The sequence below is a fragment of the Erinaceus europaeus genome, chromosome 17 (genome assembly GCF_950295315.1).
Source record: "Erinaceus europaeus chromosome 17, mEriEur2.1, whole genome shotgun sequence".
Lineage (NCBI taxonomy): Eukaryota > Metazoa > Chordata > Mammalia > Eulipotyphla > Erinaceidae > Erinaceus > Erinaceus europaeus.
In genome coordinates this window covers 9,097,142-9,123,598 of record NC_080178.1, presented here as the reverse complement: position 1 = coordinate 9,123,598, position 26,457 = coordinate 9,097,142, and the positions used below count along the sequence as shown (strand labels likewise).

The 26,457-nt window shown below is 46.0% G+C and overlaps 1 protein-coding gene and 1 non-coding gene across 2 annotated transcripts in view; both read left to right on the top strand.

Moving 5' to 3' along the window:
• The window catches only part of OSBP (oxysterol binding protein), a 42,962-nt gene that overhangs the window by 8,941 nt on the left and 7,564 nt on the right, over positions 1 to 26,457 (top strand). Inside the window, exons 3-10 of the mRNA XM_060176256.1 lie at positions 3,825 to 4,075; positions 9,818 to 10,016; positions 10,270 to 10,372; positions 10,926 to 10,980; positions 11,117 to 11,248; positions 18,828 to 19,073; positions 19,605 to 19,725; positions 25,069 to 25,259. Of these exons, the coding sequence (XP_060032239.1) occupies positions 3,825 to 4,075; positions 9,818 to 10,016; positions 10,270 to 10,372; positions 10,926 to 10,980; positions 11,117 to 11,248; positions 18,828 to 19,073; positions 19,605 to 19,725; positions 25,069 to 25,259 (1,298 nt within the window). The remainder of the gene's footprint in view (positions 1 to 3,824; positions 4,076 to 9,817; positions 10,017 to 10,269; positions 10,373 to 10,925; positions 10,981 to 11,116; positions 11,249 to 18,827; positions 19,074 to 19,604; positions 19,726 to 25,068; positions 25,260 to 26,457) is intronic.
• Positions 22,504 to 22,626, top strand: LOC132534201 (small nucleolar RNA SNORA28). Its single transcript, XR_009545874.1, has one exon. It is a non-coding gene; the product is annotated as a small nucleolar RNA SNORA28 (small nucleolar RNA).

Genomic DNA, 26,457 nt, shown 5'->3' with positions numbered 1-26,457 from the left:
AGACTTTTCTGTCGGCCACGGTTGAGTGTTGTCAGCAGACGACGGGGATGCTGCTTTTTTTGATTTGTTTGTTTCCTTTTTGTTGCCCTTGTTTTTTTTTTATTGTTGTAGTTATTATCGTTGTTGTTATTGTCGTCGTCATTGTTGGATAGGACAGAGAGAAATGGAGAGAGGAGAGGAAGACGGGGCGGGGGGAGGAGGGAGAGAAAAACAGACACCTGCAGACCTGCTTCACCACCTGTGAAGCGACTCCCCTGCAGGTGGGGAGCTGGGGGCTCGAACAGGATCCTTACGCCCACCGGTCCTTGTGCTTTGCACCAGCCACGTGCGCTTAACCTGCTGCGCCACCACCCGACTGCCAGGGAGGCTGCTTAGTCCTCCCACAGTGTACTGGACCGTCCTCACAACACAGCTGTCTGGTCCAAAGTGCCAAGGTGCAGAAACTGTCCTCCGGGCATATTTGTCCTTTTGACTTCTGTTCCCAGTGACAGCCTTTACCAATTGAGACATAACTTTCTCATGACTTGATGAGTGTGAGAATCTTTACAACTCCTAATTTGTCTCACCAGTTTCCTCTCCTGGATAGTTTCTTAACTCTCTGCTGGTTGAATTTGAAACAACTTTATAAACTAACTGCCTTTGTAAACTTGATTATTTTCTGTGAACAGATCTTCACTTTGCTACCTTAGTTTCCTGACTATCTAAAGATTGATGGGGGTCAGGTGGTAGCGCAGCAGGTTAAGCACATGTAGCGCAAAGCACAAGGAGCGGCGTAAGGATCCTGGTTCAAGTGTCCCTGGCTCCCCACCTGTAGGGGAGTCGCTTCACAGGTGGTGAAGCAGGTCTGCGGGTGTCTGTCTTTCTCTCCCTCTCTCTGTCTTCCCCTCCTCTCTCCATTTGTCTCTGTCCTATCCAACAACGACGACAACAACAATAACAACAACAACAAGGGCAACAAGATGGGAAAAATGGCCTCCAGGAGCAGTGGATTTGTAGTACAGGCACCGAGCCCCAGCAATAACCCTGGAGGCAAAAAAAAAAAAAAAAAAAAGCCAGAAAGATTGAATTGTTTTTAAGAACAGTCTGTTTTAATATTTCCTCGAGGAAAATGGTACAGTGTTGCCCCAGACCCTATGTCGATCCTTCAGTCCACCGAGATAGTTCACTCCGAGCTGGTCAGGATGGCCACCTGGTGACTTTGCTTCATTTGTTGTTTTTCTCATGCCCTGCCGTTTCCCAGACTGTAGTGAATGTTTACTGAGCAAACAGGAACATTCATTGCTTTGTAGATTTTTTTTCTTTCTTTCTCATACCAGGTTCTATTTTTCCACTGGCTCAGCCCCTCAGTCTAGCAAACAGGCCAGATCTCTTCTTATTTATTTTGTTTTGATTTGTTTTTAGTGCTGATCTTAGCTCCCACCCCCTACCCCCCAAAAAAAAAGGAAGTGACACTGCTGGAGAAGCACTTTGCAGTTAGCAAGTGTTAGGTACCAAAGTGACAGCAAGAGGTACCACCTGGCTCTGCTCGACTCGCTATAGGAGAAGACTCACATTCCTGAGGACGCTGCGTAGCTGCCAAGTAGTGGCGGCTTCAGTGGCTGTTGAGCTTGTCAGGACGTCCCTGAGTTGCCCTTCAGAAAAGATAAATTAATGAGACTTTTGGTGATGGGAACTTTAATTACAAAGAGCTCGTAACCTGCCTAATATATTTGCTACTGGTGATGAAGACAGAGATCACTTGTAGAGACCTATTTTTGTATAGTGCTAGAAGTTTTGAATTTTATGGGTATTTTGTCAAGTAGTGAAGTAAAAGTGACTTCACCATTTAAAAATAAAAAGCTAATAACTACCATTTTTTTAATGTTTATTTATTTATTTTCCCTTTTGTTGCCCTTGTCTTATTGTTGCAGTTATTGTTGTTGTTATTGAGTCATTGTTGGATAGGAGAGAGGAGGGGAAGACAGAGAGGGGGAGAGAAAGACAGACACCTGCAGACCTGCTTCACCGCCTGTGAAGCGATTCCCCTGCAGGTGGGGAGCTGGGGGCTCGAACTGAGATCCTTACGCCGGTCCTTGCGCTTTACGCCACATGCGCTTAACCCACTGCGCTACCACTAGACTCCCTAATAACTACTATTCTAAGCCCATTCATACAGGCTCCTCCAGACGCTCAACAGATAGCCATGGATTTGTAGTAGTGACCAGCTTGGGTTGCACTGGAGCCCTCAAGCCAGAGCTAAAAGGCTCAGTAATTAGGGGGGGGGGGGTAGCGCAGCGGGTCAAGTGCACAGGCTCAAAGCGCAAGGACCGGCATAAGGATCCCGGTTCGAGCCCCCGGCTCCCCACCTGCAAGGGGGTCACTTCGCTAGTGGTGAAGCAGGTCTGCAGGTGTCTGTCTTTCTCTCCCCACTCTGTCTTCCCCTCCACTCTCCATTTCCCTCTGTCCTATCCAACAACAGCGATAACGACAATAATAATAGCAACGATGAACAACAAGGCCAACAAAAGGGAAAAAATAGCCTCCAGGATTTGTATTGCAGGCACTGAGCCCCAGCGATAACCCTGGAGGCAAAAAAAAAAAAAAAGGCTCAATAATTCTCAGTTGCTCAGGCCATTTGGTTTCTCCATCTTGTCCTCCAGGCACACACACTGCAATGTGCAGTGGCCCCGGGTTCAAACCCCCAGTCCCCACCTGCAGGGGGAAGCTTCACTGATGGTGAAACAGCGATGCAGGTGCCTCTCTTTCTCTCTTCCTCTCTGTCCTAGCAAATAAAAGAATAAATAAATAAATAAAGGGACCAGGAAATAGCTTACCCAGTAGCACAGGACCTTGGGTTCAAGCCCCAGCACTACACAGGAATGGCAACCCATGCACTTAACTAGGTGTGCCATCACTGGGCCCCAGCTGCTGTGTTTTCTATTTGATAGCTGCTAAGAAAATAAGATCCAGGGGGCGGGGGGCGGGGGCGGCAGCCCAGCGGGTTAAGTGCACATGGCGCAAAGCACAAGGACTGGCGTATGGATCACGGTTCGAGCCCCCGGTTCCTCACCTGCAGGGGGTTCGCTTCATGCGGTGAAGCAGGTCTGCAGGTGTTTGTCTTTCTTTCCCCTTCTCTGTCTTCCCTTCCTCTCTCCATTTCTCTGTCCTATCCAACAACAACGACATCAACAATAACAACAACAAGGGCAACAAAAGGGGGAAAAATGGCCTCTAGGAGCAGTGGATTTGTGCTGCAGGCACTGAGCCCCAGCAGTAACCCTGGAGGCAAAAAAGAAAATAAGATCCAGGGGCTGGGTGGTGGCACACCTCGTTGAGCGCACATAACAATGCGCAGGGGGCCGGATTCAAGTCCCTGGTCCCCACCTATAGGGGGAAAGCTTTGCAAGTGGTGAATCAGATCTGTAGATGTCTTTCTAAGATCCTGAAAGTTCTTGTCACAAGGAAAAAAAAAATCTTTTTTTCTCTCCATATTTGTATGACATAACAGATGGTTAACTGAATTTGACTGTGACACTCGCTTGATAATATAATATATATGTGAAATCATGTAGTCCTCTTTCACTCCTTGTGTGAGTGCTACACGTCAATTATATCTCAGTAAACTGGGGGGGGGGGCAAGAACAGATTTATCGCGTGTCACAGGGAAAGAAGGAAGGTGTTTGTGGTACTGGTGGGCTGTGGGCCACCCTGTCATCAAACCGTCAGTAGCAGACCCTCTGCTAGTGAGCTGGTACAGAGCGACGAGCGCCAACCAGAGCAGGTAGGGCTCCGTGTCTCTGCCCAGGGCCTGGAGTCTGACAGCCTAAACCTTTTCGCCCTTCCAGATGAGTCCGGAGATGAAGAGTCCGTCTCACAGACTGATAAGACAGAGCTACAGAACACCCTCCGGACCCTCTCCAGCAAAGTGGAGGACCTGAGCACATGCAACGACCTGATAGCCAAGCACGGCACGGCTCTGCAGCGCTCCCTCAGCGAGCTCGAGTCCCTGCGTCTGCCTGCCGAGAGCAACGAGAAGATCAAACAGGTCAACGAGCGGGCCACCCTGTTTCGGATAACCTCCAACGCCATGATCAATGTAAGTGCAGATGGTGTCTCCGATGTGCTTTGATTCTAACTGTCTTGGAGATGGAATTCTCCCCCCTGCCCCCAAATGCCAGGGAGTTAGTATTTTGAGAAAGCCCAGGAAATTTCCGGCCCTGCTCCACTGCTCAAGGAGTTTCGGTGACACTGCTTACTGCATGCAGTGAACTGGCTGTGCAGAGAGGAGGGCTTTTACACTCTCTCGAGTGCTCCAGGCGACACTGCTCCAGCCTGGGTGGTAGTGGGGACTCCAGAGCCCCAGCACTGCTTCTGCAACTGCTAGAGGACATCGAGTGGTGATGGTAGTTGAGCCTCCCCCCCCTTTTTTAAAAATTATTTTGGTTAGAGACAACCAGAAATTGAGTGGGAAAGAGATGATAGACAATGGGGAGAGAGAGAGACACACACACACACACACACACACACACACCTGCAGTCCTGCTTCACCACTCGCAAAGCTTTTCCCTTGCAGGTTGGGACCGGGGACTCGAACCCAGGTTACAGGTGTGCCACCACTCAGCCCCTTTAAGGGTAGTTGAGTCCCTTAACCTTATTTTGTTGTGGTTTTATTTATTTGTTTATTGTAAATGTTTAAATGAGAAGAGAGAATCAGCATCACACTGGTCCGTGGGTGAGTCCAGTCTTCTACCTAACTGCTACCTTCCACCTCCTGAGCTTTCTTTATCGATTTATTTCTTTTACCTAACCTGGTCTGCTGGGACAAAAAGATCTCCGTGAGACTCCGCTTGCAGTACTGCAGGTGTCTCTCTTCCTCTCTAACTCCCCCTCCCCTATTTATTTCTCTGTCTCTAGCCAATAAATAAATGAGGGAGTCGGGCTTATAGCGCAGCAGGTTAAGCGCACGTGGCGCGACACGCAAGGACCAGCATAAGGATCCCGGTTCGAGCCCCCGGCTCCCCACCTGCAGGGGAGTCGCTTCACAGGCGGTGAAGCAGGTCTGCAGGTGTCTATCTTTCTCTCCCTCTCTCTGTCTTACCCTCCTCCATTTCTCTCTGTCCTGTCCAACAACGACAACATCAATAACAATAATAATAACTACAACAACAATAAAAAAACATGGGCAACAAAAGGAAAAATAAATTTAAAAGTAAGTAAATAAATAAAATGTTAAGAAAAATCTCCAAGAGAGTTTTTTTTTTTTCTTTTCTGTTCTGTTCTTTGAGCTTTAAGTGGAAGCTTTATTTCTGCTTTGCTCATATATTCTAGCCTACAGTGTGGCACGTGGAGACTGATTTATGTATTAGTGAGAACCTTGTAATACCAGTTTTATTTCTTTATTGGGGAATTAATGTTTTACATTCAGCAGTAAGTACAATAGTTTGTACATGCATAACATTCCCCAGTTTCCCATTTAACAATACAACCCCCACTATGTCATCTATCATCCTTCATGGACCTGTTTTCTCCCCACCCACCCACCCCAGAGTCTTATACTTGGGTGCGATTTTTATTTTTATTTTTATTTAATGGATATAGCCAGAAATTGAGAGGGAAGGGGATGATAAGGAGAGAGATACCTACAGCCCTGCTTCACCATTCTCAAAGCTTCCCCTGCAGATGGGGACCTGGGGCTCAAGCCTGGGTCCTTGAACATTATTATTTTAAAGTTGTTTTTTTTTTTTTTTGAGAGAGAGAGAGAGATGCAGAGAGAGAGAGAAACAGAAAAACAGAAACACCAGAGCACTGCTCAGCTCAGGCTTATGGTGGTGCGGGGGGTTGAACCTGGGACTTTGGAGCCTCAGGTATGAGAGTCTCTTTAGATATAATCAGTATGCTATCTACCCCTGCCTGGTCCTTGAGCCTTAGAACATGTGCGCTGAGCCAGGTAACTTCTTAGTAACCCCATTAGTAACTTCTTCAGTCCTCAACACGACACGTAGGGTCACTCTGGGTGGAAAGAGAATACTCCGTTTGGAGTACTTTCAGGGCCAACATCTCTGCACACTTATGACTCCTACCTCAGGTGATTCGTGGGATAGCTCAGCTACATGGGTGCAAGGCTCTAGGTCAGCCCAAGGCACCACTGGCACTGGTGATAGGACTGACTGGAATCAGTGGTTTAAGCTGTGCTCTTTTTCCCCTGCTCATGACTGACTTTCACCTGGTAGGTGCCAGTTAGATCCCGTACAAGGGCACTCGGGCATAATCTCATAAGGCAAGCGAGTAGGGTGCTCTGAAGAGGGATTATCAGAGTCCTCCACTTCCCCCATCTAGCTAAGTGGGACAACATCACTGTTCCTTGTTTGGGGAGTGGCGATGCGATAAAACGTCTGTTCAGGACAAGTTTACTTCGTGTGACTCCTAGAGATCAAAGTTCCTTCCCTGTAACAAGGAAATTGTTTTTATTGTTGTTATTATTTTATATTTATTTACTTTCCCTTTTGTTGCTCTTGCTTTTCTTTTTTTTTTTTTTAATTTTTTATTTAAGAAAGGATTAGTGAACAAAAACATAAGGTAGAAGGGGTACAACTCCACACAATTCCCACCACCCAATCCCCATAACCCCCCCCCTCCCATGGTAGCTTTCCCATTCTCTAGCCCTCTGGGAGCATGGACCCAGGGTCGTTGAGGGTTGCAGAAGGTAGAAGGTCTGGCTTCTGTAATTGCTTCCCCGCTGAATATGGGCGTTGACTGGTCAGTCCATACTCCCAGTCTGCCTCTCTTTCCCTAGTAAGGTGTGTCTCTGGGGAAGCTGAGCTCCAGGACACATTGGTGGGGTCTTCAATCCAGGGAAGCCTAGCCAGCATCCAGGTGGCATCTGGAACCTGGTGATTGAAAAGAGAGTTAACATACGAAGTCAAACAATTTGTTGAGCAATCATGGATCCCAAGCTTGGAATAGTGGAGAGGAAGTGTTAGGGAGGGTACTCACTGCAAACTCTAGTGTACTTCTGCTTTCAGGTATATATTTTGCAGTAGTTTATGGATACATGTGCACATAAGCTCTCTCTCACAGAAACTGGTGTATATCTAGATTATGGGACTTTTTTAGAAAGTGAACTACCTGAGATGAAATTAGAGTGTACTATAAAAGGAAAGGTCTCACCCGAGTAATGAAGTTGAAGGGTTGTCATTCCACACGTGAAGTCTCTGGATACAGTCTGAGGTGAAGCATATTGAGGTGGCAATCGTTGCTTTGGTTAGGTTGTGATCGGCGGATGCAATATTATTTGGTTCGGATTGGGAGATGCATACAGGAAAGTGGGCCCTATCCAAGGGTTCCAGGACTGGGGGAAGTAGGGGCTCTATAGTAAAGATGTGAGGTTCCTGCTGTCTTAGGGTTCAAAAAGACAATCGATAGTTAATATTATCATCACTTTATTTGTTAATTGGGTTAACTTTGAAAAGTCCCTTTGTTACGGTTTGCTGTATAGTACCCAGTATCTTGTATATAGCTGTGCTATTGGATGCTTCTAATCTACTTGGTCTAGGCTTTTGAGAGAGTCTGTGCTCTTGCTTTTCATTGTTGTTGTAGTTATTGTTGATATCATTGTTGGTTAGAACAGAGAGAGATGGGGAAGACAGGGGGAGAGAAAGATAGACACCTGCAGACCTGCTTCACCACCCATGAAACGACTCCCCTGCAGGTGGAGAACTGGGGGTTCAAACTGGGATCCTTACTCCGGTCCTTGCGCTTTGCGCCACCTGTGCTTAACCCGCTGCGCCACCACCCGACTCCCAGGGAATTTTTATTTTTTTCTTGTTTAAAAACGGAAGGTTGTGATGATGTTTATTTTTGCATCGTTTTCTGAAGTGTTGAACTCTTCTGCTTTGATTCACACTCACAAGGTAGAAAAGACAAATTGTTTTGTTCTCTTTAAGAATCAAAGGAACAGGGCTGGGTGGTGGCTGGGTGGTGGCGCACCTAGTTGCGTGTGCTGTTCACACCCCAGCTCCCCCTGTTGGGGAGGATGCTTCCTAAGCGGTGAAATAGCGATGCAGGTGTTGCCCCCTTTAATCCTTTCTCCCTCTAGATCTCTCTGTATCAAAAAAAAAAAAAAAAAGCGAAAACATATATACATACATACATGCATATATATATATATATATATATGTATATATATATATATATAAAATTCTGTTTCTTTTGCCTTCAGGGTTATTGCTGGGGCTCAGTGCCTGCACCACAAATCCACTGCTCCTGAAAGCTTTTTTTTTTTTGCCCTTTTGTTGCCCTGGTTGTTTTATCATTGTTGTAGTATTATTATTGTTGTTATTAATGTCGTCATTGTTGGATAGGACAGAGAGAAATGGGGAGAGGTGGAGAAGACAGACGGGGAGAGAAAAACAGACACCTGCAGACCTGTTTCACTGCCTGTGAAGTGACCTCCCCTGCAGGTGGGGAGCCGGGGGCTCGAACCAGGATCCTTATGCCGGTCCTTGCGCTTTGCACCACGTGTGCTTAACCCACTGCGCTACCGCCCAACTCCCTTTAGATCCTTTATATTAAAATATTTCATATAGAGGTAGAGTAAGAGAGAAACTGATCATGAAATTCCCCTGGTCCTGTGTATGAGGTTCCCCTGTGGTGCCAGGGACTTAAGTCCAGGCCCTTCTGCGTGGTTGAGTGCCCTCGACTTGGCGAGCCATCTCCTGTGCTCTCCCTCCCCCCACCTCCACCCCTTTTCTTTTTTTCTTTTCTTTTTTTTTTTTCTTTCTTTTTTTGCCTCCATGCTTAGTGCTGGGACTCGGTGCCTGCACTGCGAATCCACTGCTCCTGGAGGCCATTTCTTACTCATTTGTTGCCCTTATTGTTTATTGTTGTAGTTATTAGTATTGTTGTTATTGTTGCTGTTGTCGTTGGATAGGACAGAGACATGGAGAGAGGAGGGGAAGACAGAGAGTGGGAGAGAAAGATAGACGCCTGCAGACCTGCTTCACCACTTGTGAAGGGACCCCCCCTGAAGGTGGGGAGCCGGGAACCAGGATCCTTATGTTGTTCTTGAGCTTTGCGCCACATGAGCGCTTAACCCGCTGAGCCACCGCCCGGCCCCTTCTTTTTTTTTTTTTAATTCCCCTTTTGATTCCTCACAGTGTTTGTCCCTGTGTTTAGTCTAATCCAGCTCAGATTCTCTGCTCTGTTCTACCTTGAGGTAACTAGAGTTCAGTCAGGTCCATAATTAATGGGATGGAGTCGCTGTAAGATAGCTCACCTAGCAGGGTGTACACCTCGCCATGCCCTGGCGCCATAAGCGACCTCTGTGACACCAGGAGACGATCCAGCGCTATGGTACCCCTGCCCCCACCACACCCACATCTCTGTCGGAATGAAGAACGTCGGCCCGTAGTGTTAGCTTCTTGCATTTGCGGGGCCCTGACGCCCAATAGCTCAATTATTGAAAAGAGTTTTGCTACACGTTTCCACCTAATATTCCTCTTTTAGTGCATTTCACATACTTGTCATGTTACATAGTTTGTTTTTTTTTCAATGTAGATTTACTGCTCACTGACATTTGTTTGGTCCACATGACCAGAAAAAATCTGCTAGACCCGTGACAGCCACATTCAGTGTTTTTTTTTTCTAGCTCTGACCTTGATTACATCATGATGCTGGCTGCCCCTGAGTCTATGGATCAACAAGGGAAGATCTTTGCTGGTAACTTGCCAGTTAAAGTATCCAGAATATGGTTACTTCACTTACTTATGGGAGCAAGTAGAGAATCTCTGACTGGAATTGAACTGAGTTGACACGACACATCTTCACTTTCTTCATACAGGCCTGCAGAGACTTCCTTATGTTAGCCCAGACCCATAGTAAAAAATGGCAGAAGTCACTACAATATGAAAGAGACCAGCGTATCCGACTGGAAGAGACCCTGGAGCAGCTGGCAAAGCAGCACAATCACCTCGAGAGGGCCTTCCGAGGAGCCACGGTGCTGCCAGCCAACACCCCCGGCAGTGCCGGTTCCGGCAAAGGTAAAACACTCAGTTCTTGGATAGTTGATTCTGAGACGATCCGAGGGCTTTCTTGCAATTAATAGAACAACCCCAGATACCCTGAAGTCAGTGAGCCCAGCGAGCTGAGATTGGAGCCATGCATTCGTCTCTCCTGGCTTTTCCCCTGCTCTCTTGTCACTTGTTGCTGTGCCTGCGGTCAGGGATTGAAAGAGCTTGCAATGCCGGGCTTGGGTGAATACAGCCAGAGTCAGTGAGCCATCTCTCCTTGTAGATCAGTGCTGCTCTGGCAAAGGAGACGTGAGTGATGAGGACGATGAGAATGAATTTTTTGACGCTCCTGAGATCATTACAATGCCTGAAAACTTGGGCCACAAGTAAGTTACCCTTGATTCTTGAGGGGGGAAAAAAAATGATGACCATATTTGACCATCAAAAGGTTAGAAATGTTTCCATGGGAGTATCAGCTTTTGCTTTTGTTAAGATCTGGACTCTTTCCCTTGAATAAGTGAATGCCACTCAGGTTTTTTTTTTTTTTTTTATGTATACAAAACACGCAGAGATATTTAAATACATACATACTCTTTATGTTGTCAGTGTAGTGTATTACCCGTTAATATGTTCTGAACAGTGTGCTTATCATTCTGCTTCATAAAAACACGGTGAAAGGGGCTGGGTGGTGGTGCAACTGGTTAAACGCACACATTACCATGCTCAGGGACCCAAGTTCAAGTCCCCACATCTCACCTGCAGGGGGAAATCTTCACAACTGGTGAAGCAATGCTGCAGGTGTCCCTCTGTCCCTATCCCCCTACCCTCTCAATTTCTCTCTGTCCTATCAAAGTTAAAAAAAAAAAAAAAAGATGCGGGAAGACTCGAATTTCCGAGTTCTGGTCTTTTTGCTAATTCTCATGTTTCCCATCCACGTAGACGTACTGGCAGCAACATCAGTGGAGCCAGCAGTGACATCAGCCTAGATGACCAGGTAACTTTCATTTGGGAATTACCACGAGTGAGGAACTTTGGGTGAGGTCCCCAGGGTTTTGCTTATAAAGCACTACATTTTTTTTCTTTTTCTTTTTTTTTTTTTTTTGATGGGATATTTCTGTTTCCACTTGCAGTATAAACATCAGCTAGAAGAGACCAAGAAGGAAAAGAGAACTAGGATACCGCATAAGCCAAACTATAGCCTAAACTTATGGAGCATCATGAAGAACTGCATTGGGAAAGAACTCTCCAAGATTCCGATGCCGGTGAGGAGCCGCAGCTGGGCGGGGGCCGGGAGGGCCCTTCTAGTTTCCTGGGAAAGGGGGGGGTCGGGACAGTCCCATCCACAAACTGTGTAGCAGTTTGTGGAGTGGTGTCTGTTGGCCTTTTAGTCAGTCACAAGTATCCTTTAACGTTAGCTCTTTCATTTTGGCTGTGTATCTGTGTATCTGCTGTATTCCCATGACTTAAAGCAAATTCCTGTACTTTCTGTGCTGGGATTTGCAAAAGTAAATGCAGCATGGCCTCTGCTTTTTGTTTGCTTCATGTGTTTTTACACTCTAAAATATTTTACTTACTTATTTTGGATAGAGACAAATTGAGAAGCAAGAGAAAGACAGAGACAGGGACCTCCAGCACTGCTTGACCTCTCGTAAAGCTTCCCTCCCCTACAAGTGGGAACAGGAGACTCGAACCGTGGTCCTTGTGCATGATAATGTGTGTGTCCCACTGGGTGCTTCTCTCCCTGGACCTGTATAGACTCTTTTTTTTTATTATTATTGTTTATTCCCTTTTTGTTGCCCTTGTTGTAGTTATTATTATTGTTAGTTGTTGTTGGATAGGACAGAGAGAAATGGAGAGAGGAGGGGAAGACAAGAGGGGGGGAGAGAAAGATAGACATCTGCAGACCTGCTTCACCACTTTTGAAGCAACTTCCCTGCAGGTGGGGAGCCAGGGGCTTGAACCGGGTTCCTTCTGCCGGTCCTTGTGCTTTGTGCCACCTGTGCTTACCCTAAGACTCTTGTTTTTTTAATATTTTATTTATTTTATTTTTGAGAGAAATGCAGAGAGAGTGAAACAGAGGGAGAGAGACAGAGAAAAACCAGAGCACTGCTCAGCTCTGGCTTATGGTGGTGCAGGGGATTGAACCTGGGATTTAGGAGCCTCAGGCATGAGTGTCTGTTTGCATAACCATTATGCTGTCTCCCCCGCAGAGACTCTTATTTGTTAAGTGTACAGTCAGAAAGAAAACTGAACAATACTGTTTTCTTCTATGATGCTGCTTTGAGAAAAATAATTCTTCCTGCCAGGAAAGTAGGACCTTCCCCACAGTGAAGCTAGCATTCGAGCTGTGCTCCCTGACTCTAGGTATCCCCTTTCCCAGTCTGTCCACACTGTTGCTAACGCAGTCTTTCCTAAGTTGGAAGTGTAAATCATGTCACTCCTTAGCTTGTGGAGTCCTTTGCTGACTCTTCACTGCTGGATCCACCTTCCTCAGTGGACTTGATACTTCCGCCCAGTGGACAAGGCTCTGCCCACACACACCCGGTGCTGTGTGACTGGGAGTTACCTTCTGGTGCTCAGTGGCATCTCCTCACCTTTCCCCTCTGGGGTATTTGTACTACCTGCCCTTTGTGCCCTGGCTATCATGAACTCCTCATCTTCCCACTCCCACTTTTTTGCCATGACCACTGCCTTTTCTTCAGAACCAGCTCTTGTGTCATCTCTTTTTTTTTCAGGGAACTCTCTCCCCTAATATTGCAGCAAGTTCCCTTGTTTATGCCTGAGCACTGACAAGTACCTGCTGAGTACCTTCTACTGCCTGATGCTGCATCACCTCTCGCATAGCTTTCGCCCAAAGACTCTCAGGCCTGAGGCACCAACGTCCCAGGTTCAGCCCCCAGCACCACCAGAAGCCTGAGTTGAATAGTGCTCTGCTTTAAAAAAATATATAATAATAAGTAATAATTGACAGAGACAAGTTCAGAATATATTGGTTCAAACCACAGGTCCACAAATGATGGACTTTGAGCCAAGTCTGGCTCCCATCTGTGCAACCAACAACCCAAGATGAGTTTCTACATTTTGAAATGGTTGGAGGAAATGCCAAATGGCAGATACCTTTTTTTTTTTTTTTCCCCAGAGCACTGCTCAGCTCTGGCTTATGGTTGTGCATGGAGGTTGAACCCGGGACTTTGGAGCCTCAGGCATAACCTTTGCATAACTATTATGCTATTTACCTCCACCCATCAAAAGCCAGATACTTCTTTATGATAGGAAAATACGAGCTTTAGAAGTTAGTATCTACAGAGTTTTTTTTGTTGTTGTTGTTGTTGTTTGTTTGTTTTACTTTATTTTATTTGCTGGGACAGAGAAATTGAGAAGGAATGAGGCTGGAGAGAAAAAGAGAGACACCTACAGCACTGTTGGACTGCTTGTGAAGTTTTCCCCCTGCAGATGGGGGCCAGGGGCTTGAACCTGGGTCATTGCTTACGGTAACACAAGCACTTAACCAGGTGTGTCGCCGCCCAGCCCGCCTATAAAGTTTTATTGGAACACAATGATGCTTCTTCAATTGCTTGCTTACCTATGATTGCTTTTATCCCAGAACAGCAGTCTTGAGTGGTTGTTGGCCCTCAACACCTATTTACTGTCTAACTTTTCACAGAAAAAGCTTGGCAGCTTGTCATTTCAACAAATATTAGCTTGATTCATTGTATTAAAGTCCCAGAAGTAAGTGATCCAGGGCTGGACTCCAGACCAGCTGCTTGTGGCTTCAATTATCAGGTCCCAAGCAACTGCTCCAGCCTGAGTCAGGGTCTCATTCCAGTCAGCACACTAAAGGCAAGAGAAGAAAGACATTCTCTACCTCATAAGAATGTGTCTCGGCATACCTGGTTGAGCACACACATTATCATACCCCAGGACCTGGCTTGGAGTCCCCGCTCCCCACCTGCAGGGGAGAAAGATCACAAGTGGTAAAGCAGATCTGCAGCACTCTCTCTCTCTCTCTCTCTCTCTCTCTCTCTCTGTCTCTGTCTCTGTCTCTCTCTCTCTCTCTCAAGATTTTATTTATTTATTAATGAGAAAGATAGGAAGAGAGAAAGAACCAGACAGCACTGTGGTACATGCGTTGCTGGGGATCGAATTCAGGACCTCATGCCTGAGAGAATCCAATGCTTTATCCACTGTGCCATCTCTCGGACCACGTTTCTCTCCCTCTCTCTCCCCTTCCCATCCAATTTCTAGCTGCCCCATCAAAAGGAAAAAGGGCTACCGGGAGTGGTGGTGGATTTGTTGTATAGGAAATGAGCCCCCACTGATGACACTGTTGTCAGTAAATAAAAAAATAAAAAAAAAAGGATAACTTGAAACTGTGTAATCAATGTCCGAATCAGTCTCCTTGGCCAGATCTTAGTCCTTGGTCACAGCTAACTGAAGAAGAGATTAGAAACTCCACCTTCTGCATCCCATAATAACCCTGGGTCCATACTCCCAGAGGGATAAAGAATAGGAAAGCTGTCGGGAGGGGAAGGGGATACGGAATTCTGGTGGTGGAAATTGTGTGAAGTTGTACCCCTCTTGTCCTATGGCTTTGTCAATGTTTTATAAATAAAAAATACATATAAAAATAAAGAAAAGACATCTGTTCTGGGTGGCAGATCTTGGTTAGAAAATCAGGGGCTGGGGCCAGAGAGACAGCTCACTGGGCAAGGCACCAGCCTGGCCATGTCTGCAGCTCAGGTTTGAGCCCCAGTCACATGTGGCAGTGCAGTAACACCGAGCTCCAGTGGTATGGGATCTCTCCCTTTCTCTGTTGATCTTGATCTGAATCAAAATTGACCTGGGAGGAGCGAGACTGTACTTGTATGAAATGGTTTGGTTTGGTTTTTTATCAGAGCATTGCTCAGCTCTGGCTTATGGTGGTGCCGGGGAATGAACCTGGGACTTAAGAACCTCAGGCTCGAGAGTCTCTTTGCATAACCATTATGCTATCTATCTATCTATTACCTATTATGGCTTTGCCTCTTTCAAAAAAAAAAAAAAGATAAAAGATAGACGAAGGGAAGTAAAAGGGTTGGCACAGGCCCTGCCCACACCCAAGTAGCTGGCTACAGGAATACAGAAAGCATAAAGCATCCTTCTGCCTTTTGGGGGCTTGTGTTCAGTGTATGCCTTCCCACAGACAGCCTTCCTCATGGACAAAACTGTGTCTTACTGACCTTTGCATCCTTGTTGCTTAGCCAGTGCCTGGCATATCGACGCCATTCTGCAGACATTGAAGTAATTCATTAGCTGGGTTTTGGAAAACAAGGTAGATTTAGATAGAGGCATGTAAGACTCTCATTAGAAAAAAAAAAATGTTGGGGCTGGGTGGTGTCGCACCTGGTTGAGTGCACATGTTACAAAGTGTGGGAACCCGGCTGGACCCCCCAGCCCCAACCTGCACTGGAAAAGTTTCACAGGTGGTGTAGCAGGACTACAGGTGTCTCTCTGTCTCCCCCTTCCCTGTCAGTTTCTGACTGTCTATTCAATAAACATAGGCTAAAAATAAATTAAAAAGAAAAGAAAAAAATGTCGATTTCCAGATAAGGCCACAAGTCAGCAACCCGAAGAAACGTAAAAGAATTGCATTGTTGGAATTCTGCAGGGAAAAGAAGAAAAACAAAACAAAAAACCCAACCTTCTTGCCTGGTACCCTCAAGGAAGTAGAGGGCAGGTTGGCTGGGACAGCGAGTGACGGAGCTTCAGAAACTAGCGTTGCTGCATAGAAAAGGGCTCTGAATCCAGGTGACCTCTCCGCCCTCCTTTACCATTAGTTCCTTGTTGACATGGCCATTAGGAATGTACACCCCTGTACCTGTCTGCCTGCTCTGCTGTGTCATGGGCAAGCTGACCCTGTAGGCTATTTCTCAGGCTTCCGTGTCTGCTGGCATCGGGCTGGGCTCTCCCGGTGCCAGGCACCAGTTGGAGTCGAGCCGGGGAGGAGGAAGAAATCAAAGGGCACTTCCCCCTACCCCCTCCGTTTTCTGGGACAGTGTTCTGCCAGCACCTGTGAGGCTTCAGTTTTCATGGGACTGGCCCTCAGGTTTTTGCTTCTGTCAGCTGCCTCCAGCCTCCAGGCTGTTGACAGGGCTGCCTGTCCCCCTTGCCTTCCAGCGGTTCTGGCTTCCTGCTGTTGCCAATCTCTGGGTTGTCTTTTCTAGCTGCCTAACCCTGTCAGCCATTTAACTAGTTCCTTGCTTCCTTGTTCTATAAAGTTATAGATTTATTTGCTTCTCGGTAGTCCTCAGTGATCAGATAAACAATGTGGAAAACTTGGCACTTTTAGAGAAACTGGTTCCTGAACGGTTGCTGGGGTGGCGTCAGAGTGTGTGTGTGTGTGTGTGTGTGTGTGTGTGTGTGTGTGTGTGTGTGTGTGTGTGTGTGTGTGTGTAGCAGTGATAAAAGGCAAGGCTGCTACTCTAACCCCACGAAGTGCAGGAGGTGTGTCCTGTAACCGCAGTAGAAGACCCCACTCATCTCCAGTTTTCCTCAAAATGTATGGAAACGTTCCTTTGTGTTGCCTGAAACATCTACCAGTGAGAAACTTTGTTGGCACAGTTACAAAGTACCCTCTAGGGAGCCGGGTGGTGGCACGCCCTGGTAAGCACACTGATTGCCAAGTGCAAGGACTCAGGTTCAAGCCCCCTGCTCCACACCTGCAGAGGGGACGCTTCACTAGTGTTGAAGCAGATCTGTAGGTATTTCTCCATCTCTCCTTTTCTTTTCTTTTTTTTTTTTTTGATAGCTTGTGTCTTCATTTTCTTTTCTTTTCTTTTTTTTTCATCATCTTTATTTTCCTTTTTGTTGCCGCCCTTGTTGTTTAACATTGTTGTGGTTATTAATGTCGTTGTTGTTGGATAGGACAGAGAGAAATGGAGAGAGGAGGGGAAGACAGATAGGAGGAGAGAAAGACAGACACCTGCAGACCTGCTTCACCGCCTGTGAAGCGACTCTGCTGCAGGTGGGGAGCCGGGGGCTCGAACTGGGATCCTTACGCAGGTCCTGGCGATTTGCGCCACGTGCGCTTAACCCGCTGCGCTACCGCCCGACTCCCCCATCTCTCCTTTTCTATCTCCCCTTCTCAATTTCTCTCTGTCCTATCTAATAAAAATTAGGGTCAGTGGATTTGTGATTGAGAGTCCAAAGCTTTTCCTCCCAGACCACGCCTTTTTTTTTTTTTAATATTTATTCCCTTTTGTTGCCCTTGTTTTTATTGTTGTAGTTGTTATTGTTGTTATTGATGTCACCGTTGTTGGATAGGACAGAAAGAAATGGAGAGAGAGGGAGAGAAAGATAGACACTTGTAGACCTGCTTCTCTGCTTGTGAAGCGACTCCCCTGCAGGTGGGGAGCTGAGGGCTTGAACCGGAATCCTTATGCTGGTCCTTGCGCTTTGTGCCATGTGCACTTAACCCGCTGTGCTACCGCCAGACTCCCTGCTTTTTTAAAATTTTTTTCCCTTTAGTTGCCCTTGTTTATTGTTGTTGTAGTTGTTACTGTTGTTGATGATGTCATCATCGTTGGATAGGACAGAGAGAAATGGAGAGAGGAGGGGAAGACAGAGAGGGGGAGAGAAAGATAGACACCTGCAGACCTGCTTCACTGCCTGTGAAGTGACTCCCCTGCAGGTGGGGAGCTGGGGGCTGGAACTGGGATCCTTCTGCTGGTCCTTGTGCTTCGCCCACATGCGAGAAGGTAATTTTTTTTGAGGGGGTGGAGGGGATCAATAATGTCTTTTTTGTGTACCTTTCTATACCTAGATTAGGTTCATTAAATATTTGTGAAGTAAAGGAATGAATGGGCATCTCCAAAAGCATATTCACATACTTGCTTCATCCAGTGGCTGAGTACCTGAAGTGGGATCTAAAACTTAAAAGGTCGAAGCTCAGTTTCCTCCCCTGCCCTCCTCATAAACGCTCTAGGCCCAGAAACAGCTGTCGAGCTGCAGAGATGAATTTGGATCTGTTGTGATGTAGAGCTGAAGGGAGATTTAGCAGTCATCCAGTCAGGAATGGAAACTAATTTGTGTAGTGTGTGTAATCTTTTCACTGATCAGGACATGCCTCTAGTTATAATTTACAGCCCTTTTCCTCCCTCAAGTATTTTTACATACCTAGCTTCCTCTCTGGGCAGAGTTTTGCTCAAATATACTTCCTTTTATTAAAAGAGGAGTGAATATTTTACTTAATACTTACCTGATGACAGTGTCTCCTATGGGCTAGGCATTGGTGGCTATTGGATATCCAGTGGTGAACTGCAGAGGCTTGGATCAAGGAGCTTGCAGTGGGGGAAATAAATGACAAGTTCCTCAGCCAGGGAAGATGGGTTGCTTTTCGATTAATCCTGGGACTGCTCTGTTGTGCGAAGGATTCTTCTCATCCAGTGACTTGCTTAACATGCTGACATCTCTCGGTATCTTTCTTTCTTTTTTTTAATTTTATTTATTTTATTTTCCCTTTGTTGCTCTTGTTATCTTTTTATTGTTGTTGTAGTTATTGTTGTTATTGATGTCATCGTTGTCAGGACAAAGAGAAATGGAGAGAGGAGGGGAAGACAGAAGGGGAGAGAAAGATAGGCACCTGCAGACCTGCTTCACCGCCTGTGAAGCGACTCCCCTGCCAGTGGGGAGCCGGGGGCTCGAACCGGGATCCTTACGGCAGTCCTTGCTCTTTGCGCCATCTGCGCTTAACCCACTGCGCTACCGCCCGACTCCCTCAATATCTGTTTGTCCGCTGCTAAAGATGTGTCTCTTGTAGATGATGTGTGGGCAGAGCTTTTAGACCTGTTCTTTTCCTGACAGGTGAACTTTAACGAGCCCTTATCCATGCTTCAGCGCCTTACTGAAGATCTGGAATACCATGAGCTGTTAGACCGAGCTGCAAAGTGTGAGAACTCTCTTGAACAGCTCTGTTATGTTGCAGCTTTCACCGTGTCCTCCTATTCCACCACTGTCTTCCGTACCAGCAAGCCATTCAACCCACTCCTTGGGGAGACTTTTGAACTGGACCGCCTAGAGGAGAATGGGTACCGGTCCCTCTGCGAGCAGGTAAGGGAACTTTGGGACTGGCCCAGTTCCTTTGTGAAGTAAAGTGTGAGGTTTTACTTCATCCTCCAGGGTCTTAACTGTTGAGAAGCCCCAGCCCCTGTCGTCCTGAACTGTCTTTGCTGTAGGTTCGTCAATACTAGACTTCCCAGCATTCACCTGTTGTTGTGAATTTGGAATAATTACCACCAGTTAATAGGCAGCATCTTTTCCTGTTCTTTTTTTTTTTGAATTTATTTTAATATCTAGCTGATAATATTTTTTTATTTTATTTATGTTTACATTTTTATATTACAAAATTACATGTTGACAGGGGGTTTGAATCCACACCATTCCCACCACCAGAGTTCTGAACCTTACTCTCCCCACTGTAAGCCACCACAGTTCCCCTACGGTTGTAGACATGGGCCGGCCATCTTCTCTGTAACTACCTGTCCACATTTATACATAGTTGCCCCTTCTCTTTCTGACTCAGTCCTCCTCCTCCTCCTGCTCCTTTCTTCCTTCTTACTTGGACACACTGGTTTCTTGAAGGTGAGCCATCATCCACCTGCTGCCGCACACCACGCTGAGTCCAAAAATGGCTGGACATTGCGCCAGGAGATCAAAATCACCAGCAAATTCCGAGGCAAATACCTCTCCATTATGCCACTCGGTAAGGCTCCATCTCGAAACACTGCATGCAGCGGTCACCGGTTTGGGGATCAGGGGTCGGACACTCAACCTCTCTAGCTACTTTGGGGCAGGACATTTAACTTCTCAGCTCGAATGAGTGAGTGAGGAGGCACGAGATTTTTAAGGGCTCATCTTTTTGTGATAGCTACACCTTATGCTCTCTAAATAACTGCTTTAGAAGGTAACCCCTGTGTGTATTCTAGAGAGTGCCTCAGATGCTTGTTTCTACCCAGATAGCCTTGCAATCAAGTTCTCTCCACAAAGCAGAACTCTTGGCATGATTGCAAGGGTTAGTTGCTTGACCAGCCTTCCCCCCTTATTTTTTTCCCTGTCTCTGGCTCCTCAGCCACATGGGTCAGGTGTCATTTATGTAATGGTTGCCTTGCAGGTAAGATGAAACTTGACTTTTAAAGGTCTTATTAAATTACTACTTAGTTAATTTTGCACAGAGATCAGACCTGGGAATAAGAGTCCTAATAAAAGGCCAGTTCAAAGCATAGTAGAGTTTCTTGATTCTCTGTTGAACTAGAGCCGCTATGTTGACTGACTGTATGTGCATTGAAGAGTGAAGCGCTATGTTGACTGTATGTGCATTGAAGAATGAAGCGGGCTGGGGAGACAGCATAATGGTTATGTAAAAAGGCTCTCATTGCCTGAGGCTCTGAAGTCCCAGGTTCAATCCCCAGCACCACCATAAGCCAGAGCTGAGCAGTGCTCTGGCCTTTCTTTCTGTGTACCTCTCTCTCTCATTAAACAAAAATTATTTAAAAAAAAAAAAAAAAGTGAAGCTAGGCTGTGGGAAAAGAAGCAGAAAGCACACGGAAACCAGATACCGCCTAGAAACAGAGCTGACAGGAACTACCTGAGCTCCTGGGACTTGTGTTTGCTGGTTCTAGTTGTGCATGAGGTACACCTCATCACAGACCCCTGCAAACGTCAACCCGGCTTTGACCTAGCACGTTATGATCGGGCCCTCCTCAATCGCTATCGAACAGGCCATGGCCGGTGCGCCGCTATGTTCCACCGCTGGGGAGCCAGAGACGATCCGAACTGCCCCTGTGGCTCCAGACAGACTATGACCCACATAGTCAACGACTGCCACCTCTCCAGATTCAAAGGAGGTCTCGAAACTTTACATCAGGCTCAACCTGACGCTGTTGACTGGCTACGGAAGAAGGACAAACGCTAGAAGAAGGAGCTATAGTTCTTGGATATTCCGTATAGTTTTTATCATTAATAACTAGCCCTTTAGGGCCGGGGTGGATAGCATAATGGTTATGCAAAGAGACTCATGCCTGAGGCTTCAAAGTCCCAGGTTTAATCCCTGCACCACCATAAGCCAAAGCTGAGCAGTGCTCTGGTTTAAAAAAAAAAAAAAAAAAAATTCCTAGCAATTTTAGTAACTCAAAAAGTAACAGTTGCTGTGCAAATTAGAAATTACAGGGAGGGGGTGGATAGGAATGTTTGTAATATAGTAAAAGGAGAAAAGAAACTGCAGTGTTAATTCAGTCACATGGTGCATAGTGCAAGGACCAGCATAAGGATCTCAGTTCAAGCCCCCCCCCCCCTCCCGGCTCACCTGCAGGGCAGTTTACAAGTGGAGAAACAGGTCTGCAGGTGTCTATCTTTCCCTCTCTCTGTCTTCCTCTCCTTTTCCATTTCCCTCTGTCCTATCCAACAACAACAATAACAATAACCACAACAACAATTAAACCAGGGCAACAAAGGGGGGGGTATTAACACTTGTAACCCAGAAGATGGTGTGGCAGGTAGAGCCTTAGACTTGCAACCATGAGACTCCAGTGTTGCCTATGCCAGAGTGGTGACGTGGGTTGTCATCTCTCTCTCTTTATAGGCATGAAGTCCTGTAATAAGTCCCTGGCATCACGAACTGTACCAGAATGATGCTTTGGTTCTCTCCCTCATAAATATTTCTTAGATGTGTGTTTTTTTTTAGTTGAATTTCATTCCAAGCATTATTTAGAAGTTGAGGCTACCAGTGTCATTTTAAATTCCTTCATCTGCTAAATACTCAATTCTTGCCATGTGCTAGTCATAGTTTTAGGTTATTGAGAAATATCAGTGAACAAAACAAAGGTTTTGGCCTTTGTAGGGAAATAAACAAAATAAGTGACTTAGTTAAAGGAAGCAGAGTCAGACATTGGTCCTTGGGAATAGCTGTATTTCATGTAGTTGGAACAGTGACTTGGAAGGAGAATCATGTAATGAAATTTTCACTAGCTTTTAACACTAGAGGGTAAATTTTTTTAAAGATTTTTTTTTTAATATTTACTTATTTATTCCCTTTTGTTGCACTTGTTGTTTTCTTGTAGTTGTTGATGTTGTTGTTATTGGATAGAACAGAGAGAAATGGAGAGAGGAGGGGAAAACAGAGAGGGGGAGAGATAGACACCTGCAGACCTGCTTCACCACCTGTAAAGTGACTCCCCTGCAGTTGGGGAGCCGGGAGCTCGAAACAGGATCCTTCCACTGGTCTTTGTGCTTCGTGCCATATGTGCTTATCTGGTTGTGCTACCACCCAGCTCCCCCCCCTTTTTTTTTTAAGAATTTTATTTATTCATGAGAAAGATAGGCGAGAGAGAGAGAACCAGATATCACTCTGGTATGTGTATTGCCAGGAATTGAACTCAGGACCTCATGATTGAGAATCCAATGCTTTATCCACTGCACCATCTTCCGGACCACATTCTTTATTTATTCTTTAAATAGGGCACTAAAGGAAACAAACTAAGCATGCAGGCAACACTCCGGGACAGATTATTGAACTGTCTGTCACAATTTGAGCTTGCTACAGCAAGAAAGTCGATTCTATTCTGGTATTCTCTCCTCTGAGACCTGGCAGATTATTAACTTTAGCATTATAAAAAGGCATTTAAGAAAAAAAAAATTAGACGCACAGTAACGTTGGGAGCTGTTGCAGTGGATAAAGCATTGGACTCTCTCTCAGGCAGGCAAGAGGCCCCAAATTTAACCCTGACATTGTATGTGCCAGTGTGGCGCTTGGCTCCCCCACCCTGCCTGCCCCATGCCTTAATAAAGAAGTTACTTATTTATTGATTTCCTTTTGTTGCCCTTGTTGTTTTATTGTTGTCGTTGTTAGATAGGACAGAGAGAAATGGAGAGAGGAAGAGAAGACAGAGATGGGTGAGAGAAAGATAGACACCTGCAGACCTGCTTCACTGCCTGTGAAGCGACTCCCCTGCAGGTGGGGACCTGGGGGGGGGGGTGGGGATTCGAACCGGGATTCTTAAGCCGGTCCTTGCACTTTGTGCCACATGCACTTAACACGCTGTGCTACTGCCCGACTCCCAATAAAGAAGTCTTTTTTAAAAAATGACTTGCAGAGAGTGTCCCACCAGAGAGAACTCCCCCCCCCCCCACACACACACACACACACACACCCTCTGAGTCGGAGGCAAACACAGCATGCCAGAGAAGCAAGGAGGCCGCAGCATCTGTTGCACAGTGAGCAGGGAGCGGCCCAGCTCTCAGTGTGAGGAATTCACAGAAGGGTTTTATTCTGATCACAATGGAAAGTAATTGAGACCCTGTACATAGTGTAATTTGATAAGCTGTCATTTACACAGATCCTTGAGATTGGAGGAGGTGGGGAGGGTGGAGGGTGGCAAAGGTAGAAGCCATGCTGGGAGACGGAAAAGAGCTTCTCTCAGAGGCTGAGGCAGGAAAGGAGGGTGGCTTGAAGTGCAGCAGTGCTAAGCGAGGGAGTCAGGGTCACCAGCTTGAGGGGGCTGTGCCATCATTCATGAAGAGAACTTAGCATTCCCCTTCATGTCCTGTCACCGTCATGCTTATTAGTCACCACACTGAATGGAGTATCCAAGTTCTTTCCTCTCTAGAGAGGGGGAAATCATTCCCAAGGGGTGGGGAGGTGTGGCCAGTATCAGACTCAGACCTGTTCTTCCAGGTCTGCCCTCATCCTGAGTCACTCCCTCTGCATAAGCTACTAGGGGGCCACCATTTCACCTCATTGATATAAACTCTTAGGACCCCCAGGACCAATCACTGTGGTCCTATAACATGGGGAATTCCAAGGGCTCAAAGGTTTCTTCTCAGAAACCATGGCCAGAGACCAGACAACATTTCTTTTTACTTATTTATTTTTGGATAGAGACAGAGAAATTGAGACAGGGTGGGGGTAGATAGCATAATGGTTATGCAAAGAGACTCCAAAGTCTCAGGTTCAGTCCCCCCGTCCCACCATAAACTAGAGCTGGTCACTGCTATGGTTAAAAAAAAAAAAAAAAAAGGAGTCGGACAGTAGCACAGCAGGTTAAGTGCAGGTGGTGCAAAGCGCAAGGACTGGTGTAAGGATCCCAGTTCAAGCCCCCGGCTCCCCACCTGCAGGGGAGTCACTTCACAGGTGGTGAAGCAGGTCTGCAGGTGTCTGTCTTTCTCTCCCCCTCTCTGTCTTCCCTTCCTCTCTCCATTTCTCTCTGTCCTATCCAACAATTCTGACATTAATGACAACAACATAAGACCTACAACAATAAAACAACAAGGACAAGAAATAAATAAATATTTTTAAAATATTTTCTTATTTATTCCCTCTTGTTGCCCTTGTTTTATTGTTGTTATTGATGTCCTATCCAACAACAATGACATCAATAACAACAATAACTACAACAATAAAACAAGGGCAACAAAAGGAATAAATAAATATTTAAACAAATCTGTTTAAAATGAAAAAAACAAATCAGTGGTGCCAGCATTAGAAGTTATAAATCCTTTTTAATTTATCTATTGATGAGAAAGAAGGGGGAAAGAACCAGAGCATCATTCTGGCACATGTGATGTGGGAATCAAACTCAGGACCTCATGCTGAGAGTCCAGCACTTTATCCACTGCACCACATCCTGGGCCACACTGTTGCTTTCTTTAAATCAGATATATATATATATATATATATGGTTAGAAGAAGATACATTCGGAGTCGGGCGGTAGCACAGCTGTTAAAGCGCAAGGACCGGCATAAGGATCCCAGTTCGAGGCCCCATCTCCCCATCTGTAGGGGAGTCACTTCACAGGTTGTGCAGCAAGTCTGCAGGGTGTCTGTCTTTCTTCCCCCCCTTCTCTCTGTTCTATCCAACAACGACGACATCAATAACAACAACAGTAATAACTACAATAACAACAAGGGCAACAAAAAGGAAGTAAATTTTTTTTTAAATAAGGGCAACAGAAGGAAATAAATATTTTTAAAAGAAGAAGATACATGATTTCTAGCTAGCATGGTGTTGTTTTTTGTTTGTTTTGTTTTTCTTACATATCTCTCTGCTTCCAGGTAGCATCCACTGTATTTTCCATGCAACAGGACATCACTACACTTGGAAGAAGGTCACCACGACAGTGCATAACATCATTGTGGGCAAGTTGTGGATAGACCAGGTAGGCAGAGGGACCCCGCGTGACTCTGAAGGACAGAAGACTCCCTCCTTAGGTACACCTTTGCAGTACTTAGCACCTGTGAGCAAGGCCCAGATTATTGCTGCAGGCTGTCATTTTCAGCTAGGAAATTCCCCTAGTAGCTCTACTCCCTGCCTCCCAAAGCTTTTTTTTTTTTTTTTCAGTATTTATTCCCTTTTGTTGCCCTTGTTTTTTTATTGTTGTAGTTATTATTGTTGTCGTCGTCATTGGACAGGACAGAGAGAAATGGAGAGGAGAGGCGGGGAGAAAGAGATAGACACCTGCAGACCTGCTTCACCGCTTGTGAAGTGACTCCCCTGCAGGTGGGGAGCCGGGGGCTTGAACCGGGATCCTTAAGCTGGTCCTTGCGCTTTGCGCCACATGCACTTAACCCGCTGCGCTACCGCCCAGCTCCCTCCTCCCCAAGTTTTTACACCCCAACTTGCTTGTAACTAACCGGTAATGGCATTCTTTCAAGAATGTCTTCTCTGCTAGGACTGTGTTGGGCATTAAGAAGGATAGAAGGAAATGAAAAACGTGGCTGCCACCCTCTGTCTTTACATTCTTCATCAGACAGAGTGTTAGGCTGTAGGGGATGCAGAGGGAGGCGTGGCATTGTCCTCCAAAGATTGCAGTATTATTACAGATGCACAACAGATGACGTGTAGGTTGAACAAAGCGTACTAGCGTAAGAAATGTACTAAGATAATAATGCCTCGTAACTGTCAGTGCGCTCTTTAGACAGTGGTTGAAGCCCATTCAGAAAACAAGGGGCCAGTGAGTGGCACACCTGACTGAGCACACGTTATTTATTATAGAAGCACAAGGACCCAGGTTCAAGCCCCTAGTCATCACCTTCATGGGGAAAGAATAGAAAGTGGTGAAGTCTCTACAGGTGTGTCTCTTCTCTCCTCGCTGTCTTCCTCTTCCCCCTTGATTTTTTTTCTGTCTCTGTCCAATAAATAATAAGCAATTTTTTTAAAGGGGGGGAAGGATTGGTGACTGAGCTAATGCATTGGGTCAGGTACATGCTTTCTCTGTGTAGCTTAGGCTTGAACTCAGAAGAGGGAAAAGAAGTAGTTAAAAAAGGAGTTCAGAAAAGAAGGCTCACTGAGCAGTCAGGAAAGCCTTCACAGTAAGTGCAGAAGTTAAGCCAAGTCTTAGAAAAGGTTGTGGAATTCAGAAGCTAGGAAGGAGGAGAAAAATGAAATGAATGATTTTAGTCCCCACCTACAGGGGGGAGTCACTTCACAAGCGGTGAAGCAGG